This window comes from Etheostoma cragini, chromosome 15, assembly GCF_013103735.1.
Source record: "Etheostoma cragini isolate CJK2018 chromosome 15, CSU_Ecrag_1.0, whole genome shotgun sequence".
In the NCBI taxonomy this organism is placed as follows: Eukaryota; Metazoa; Chordata; class Actinopteri; order Perciformes; family Percidae; genus Etheostoma; species Etheostoma cragini.
The window spans coordinates 23,898,964-23,904,543 of NC_048421.1; the positions used below are offsets into that span (position 1 = coordinate 23,898,964).

A 5,580-nucleotide genomic window follows, 5' to 3' on the forward strand; every position below is an offset into this window, starting at 1 on the left:
CTTATGCCCCTGTATTTTAACATAGGGGGGTGTATACTTATGCCCCTGTATTTTAACATAGGGGGGTGTATACTTTTGGCCCCTGTATTTTAAGGAATAACATTAACATTTATGTACAATACATCATTCACAAAGAAAATTGATGTCCTTAAAGGTTGGATTTTCCTAAATATTTTGGATTAAAGGATTAAGATCAATTTCCAAAAGACCATTTTTTTTCCTCTTTTAATCAACTTTAGCGTGGGTGTTTAAACTTATTCAAGCTTTTCAATTCTTATAGAGACAATTTTGGGATTAGTTGTTTTTCCTCAGACGTTTGTGGAGACCGAATCAGAGCTAAAGTATTGGTCTTACATAGATCAGGTGGACACAAAGATGAATGTTAAAGTTGCTTTGTGGCTGCTGGATGTGGAACTGTTGCTGAAATGTTCGCCATGACAAATCTGTAAGGTGATACTACAGTATGTTCTCAGCTTGTCCACTGCCCCAAAGTGGCTAAAAAAGCAGGTAATGCAGCTTTAACTCAATAAAACCAGCAAATAAGCATAAAATGTACAAATAAACCTTTGTACACATGCATTTCTAAACTTACTAGCCGTCTCTGCACACTCACTCTCAGTAATGAAGCTGCAGTGTATCAGGCATGCATGCATTATATTTCTTTTGGTTTGTTTTCCACTGACATACTCCAAATCCACAATAACAGCTGGTGAATGGTACAAAGTACTACATGCAACTGTGTTTGTTAGAGACCAAGCAGCGCTGTATGTCCACAGTTTTTGACTCCCTCGGCACTGTCCCTGGCTCTACAGCTGCTGACACTCGCTCCTCTGCTTATGGAAGCAGGTTGTCTCTGTCCTCTAAATCCCAGCTCTTAATCCCCCGTGTCATATAGGAAGCAAGCTAGCATTTCCTGCATTGTAAATGTGCTGCATGGGATGAGTCATCTGGGGGAATTATGCAGCCATGCATTTATCATTATTTATAACTGTTACCTGTAGTTATGAGGGGGCTAAACCAAGCTTACTGGGGCCAGTAAGACCATCCAAGAGGTCTGGACAGTTCATAACGGAGCAGAAAATCTGAAACCTGTTTTGGCCCTGTACTATTTAGTACATTATAACCCGCAGGAGAATTGTAAAGGTAATTCTTTGACAAACAGCAAGCCGATGTGAATATCTTAGAACTGGACTAATGTTACCACATAAATCAGACAATGCAGAGGCAATATGGTGATGCATGCGCTTGCATAAGGAGGTCTGGTTCCGTAGAAGTCTACGAGAAAGTGAGCCACTTCTCACTTGATTTATTACCTCAGTAAACATTTTCATAACGAGTTTATGGTCTCCATCACTAGCTTGAAGTCTTCTGCAACACAGAATGATGTTCATCTATCTTCGTAGTCGGGGACAAAGCCCAGCATGACTAAAGACTGTCTCTTTGATGTGCAGGATGGACGTCTGAGGCCCGGAGATCAGCTCATTGCTGTTAACAAGGAGTCCTTGATCGGTGTGACCCACGAGGAGGCCAAAAGCATGCTGAACAAAGTCAAAAGCAGGTGGGTGGTGCTTGCAGATTGACATTTTCATTCAGTAACTCAAAGTGAATCTCTGCCGAGACCGGGACCACAGTGGGGATTCGTAAACTATGCACACTGCAACGGCCGTCTCTTTTTCCTGCTTATGTCATACTGTACATGCTTATGACTTTGCAATTTTTATGGATTGTTTTTCCAGCCAAGACAGTGCTGTGGAGATAGCCTTCATCCCAGGGAAAGGGCTGTTCCCAAGCAGCACATCTCTCCACAACGGGGTCCAGCGAGCCACAGGCAACAGCTCCGGGCGCTTAAAAGTCCACATCAGATCACCTGAGGTCCGCTGGGTTTCAGGCACCACAGACACACCAGAATATGTCAAAGTTTTTGACATTCTGTCGGTGGATTTTCAGATTTTGCAACTTTTATTCCTCTAGCTACAAAAAAAATTAGAAACAGCAGGAGCAGTATTTTAAAGTGGACCAAAAGAGATTAGGCTTGGGTTAGGCTCCCATGTCAGCTTTCCTTAGACAACATATAAGTAATAATTCACAATTTATAACAAAAGGAATTGATAACTGGCATATTACACAAATTCATTTTACTTGACGTTTAAAAATGAGCAATTTCAATGCACATGTCATTAATCTGTTTATAAGGTTTGCTTAACTTACCAATTTATGAACTAGTTCTGATTTTACAATGTCTAAAGCTATTCTGGTGGCACTCTCCAGCCTCCACAGGGATTCTATGCAGAATGTAATGAGTGTCGTCCAGTGATGTCCAGTAGAAAAGCAGGCTTTGACATCTGGCGAGTCAGACCTGTCCTACCAAATCAGTTTCAAAGCCTCACCTTTGGAAACATGCAAACATCTCTCGTGTGTCAGTAGTTTTACATCCATGTGTCTTTGTAGATGTGTGCAGAGGAGCCAGCCCCAGTGTCCTCACCTTCTCCTGACATCTGCCCACCAGACATCCATATTTCAGGTAAAACTCCACTATACACCAGGAGGGGGGGGGGGACAGTCGTCTTAAAAGCTCTTTCATTTTTTAAGGGCGCCACTAATGGGGCGTCCATCCTTTTCACTATATTCCTGTTAACTCATACAAAACAGTTTAACAAAGCAGCTATGCCAAAAAAAACAACTTTAAAGTACTTTAAAACAAATCAGAGTTGAGATTTTCAGTGATTTGTCTACAAAGTCTCTGAATTCAGACGCATGTTAGATAAACCCAGCTGATCCGGGAATGAAAAACGGGGAACATTCGCTCCCTCACAGAGATTGGGGATTAAGTGATGAGAAGACAATGGGATTAACCAGGATCCACAGCAGTGGATCAGTAGGGGACCTCAGAGTACACAGGAAAGTGAGGGATCATGAAAAAGTACCATCTTGATAATAGTGGGTGCAGTTCATAATTGTTTCATCCTCCCTCTTATCCTCAGTGTATCTGCATAGCAGCTGCTGTCCCAAACACACATGGAAATCTCTCTGCTTTGAGCCTGCACAGCTCATGGATGATGATTAATCTGAATTATTTTTAAGATGCTCTGCTTTCCTTGTAATGACCTGATACCGAAGACATTTAGTCCATGCCGATGCAGAGCCCCCCCCCCCACATTGTAGAGGGCGTATATACATGTCCTCCTCAAAAAATATAAAAGACAATCCTCTCCCCAAAAGAGGTCAAACTAACCGTTCGGGGGGCTGAAAACATGTTTAGATCCTTCTTACAAGGGCTGCTTCTTAGGGTTGTGTATCTCCATAAGTGGAATGTGTCTCTCCTTCATTACAGCATTGAAGAAAAAACAAATGTTTGAATCCCAAAACTGAATATCAAACACCTAACCAACACATTGGGATATGGATCCCCCTGGGTCTGGAAAAAAAGTTTATATTTAATGATAACTGTATAGTCTGTTATTTGGATCCAGCCCCTAACCCCAGTAAATATGCCAACATTTTGTAACTTTAATTACGGGAGTTCCCCCCCGACTGCCTGTGGCCCCCCAGTAGCTAGAGATGGGGATAGGTGTCATCTGAGTCCTGTGAATCCAGCTCTGTCTTTGAGAAGATAAAAGCTCAGATGGGCCGAGGTCTTAAGGAGCAAGGTTACCTCCCCTTTCTCTGCTTTGCCCGCTCAGAGAATTGCCCCCCCCCCTCCCACCATGAGAGAGGGACATCGTGGCTTTCAAACGAGCAAAATGGCAGTCGGTCAAGGCCACACCCCCAGCCTCCACCTTGCCTCCGTACATTTTTGCTTAAGAAGATAAAGATTGAAAACTATTTAGAACTTTCAAGTCAGTTTGTAGAAAGTGCTTGATGATCAAGTTGAAAGATTTCAAACCGCTCTGTTGTTAGGGTAAGACCGCTGGCTGGCCGGCCCAATCCTATTGGCCTGATTAGCCCAGCCAAGGTTATTTCCTAGGTGATGTGAGCACTCGGCTCCCCTCCAGGCTCTTATTGGCTAAGCCAGTTGCTGGCCATGACAGATGTCAGCAGTTTGTGGTGAGGTGAGCAGATGCAAATACTGGCTGGATATCTTTTTCTTTTTTTTATAAAAGAGTGATATTGACTCCTGACAATAAATCATGTCTGTGCTTCAGCCCTAAGCCTCCTCACACCACTGATGACATTGGGTCATGCACACCTACACTGAGGGATCTGGTAGGCAGGGGTGTGGGGGGGGTTAGACCATAGACTGTATATTAAGACAGTCCAACACAGTCACCTCACACCAGCACATTACATTCATTCACTCCTTATTAACCAAAGCTGTGTTGGATCTTTCCGGCCCTGTAACCCCTGTGAATACTTCCATTACTTTCACACACTCATGTCTTAGACTCTTCAACAACCTGACCTTCCTCTTTCTTCTGACCTGTTCTAAAGCCTAGCATAGGGAGGAGTCATTGGAAGGGTTCAATCCTGTTAGGGTGATAAACAAACTGCTCACATGTGTAAAACCCTATTTGCAGGCAACCCTTATCCCCTGGGGCCCGAACATGTATCGCAATGATTGCAGAGGTCGTTTGTGCAAATCTAACCCTCGTAATGTCCAAATTTGACCGTTATTTAAAGTATACAGTATAAATTGTCAATCAATTCTGTGTAACACCTTTAGTCTCACTTCAATTCAACCCACTACTACACATTTTTCCCTTCCTTTTGGAATTTAGAGCCAATAGACCTTGTTTACATAAAAGTATACCCTGTTTTTGAGTTATTTTTGACCTAACATCATTTTATCTATTTGACTTATCACAGAGTGGTATATGTCAAAGTTTAGTGAGGATGCTGTGGAATCATCTTATGACCTCATAAGGGTCAAGAGTTCAGATCGATCCATCTGAGCTTTCATTTTCTCAAAGGCAGGTTTACACCTATCACCATTTCTAGCCACTGGGGGGGCGTAGGCAGGCTGGGGAAACGCATATTAATGTAAAAAAACCTCATAAAGGGACATGTTCATGCCATGGGACCTTTGAGGTCTGTGTGTGAGATACAGAAGTTCCAAGTTTTTGCCAAACTTTGTACTCTGTAACCGTCTCGATCCCGTCTTCTCTTTCTTCTCCCGTCTGTGTGTAACTTCCCCGTTGATGTGATATGTTCACAAAGTTTATTTTGTTCTCTTGTACACATTTATAAACTGGGAACTTTACACAAGAGTGGCAACAGATGATAGAAACCAAGGATGTGGACTAGTATGTGGGTGTAAACAGGGTTTGGAAAGCACGGCTGTTGTTATGACAGCAAATCTGTCAATCATCAGCCCCAGTCTGGGGCAAATCCTTTGGGTAGGACGAGGAGGAGAGTAGTCACTGAAATGAGTTCATGGGGGGGGGGGGGGGGGGGGGGGGGCAGACACAGACACTCAGAGGAAAGGTTCCTGTTGCCGCAGCAAGCAGACAAACAAATCTGGGACAGACAAACTCATCAAATTAATATTAGGCATTGGCTGCCTGCCCTCCCCTGTCTCGTTTCCCTCACTCTGTTATCATCCACCTTTCCTCCACTCCTCTCTTTTTAATCATCTGCTTTTCA

The 5,580-nt window shown here is 43.2% G+C and overlaps 1 protein-coding gene across 4 annotated transcripts in view; it reads left to right on the top strand.

The window, feature by feature from the left end:
• si:dkeyp-72e1.9 (syntaxin-binding protein 4) overlaps positions 1 to 5,580 on the top strand; it is an 85,139-nt gene that overhangs the window by 57,604 nt on the left and 21,955 nt on the right. For all 4 annotated transcript variants that reach the window (XM_034894171.1, XM_034894172.1, XM_034894170.1 and 1 more), the window contains 3 exons: positions 1,452 to 1,558; positions 1,737 to 1,872; positions 2,449 to 2,521. In XM_034894171.1, the coding sequence (XP_034750062.1) occupies positions 1,452 to 1,558; positions 1,737 to 1,872; positions 2,449 to 2,521 (316 nt within the window). The remainder of the gene's footprint in view (positions 1 to 1,451; positions 1,559 to 1,736; positions 1,873 to 2,448; positions 2,522 to 5,580) is intronic.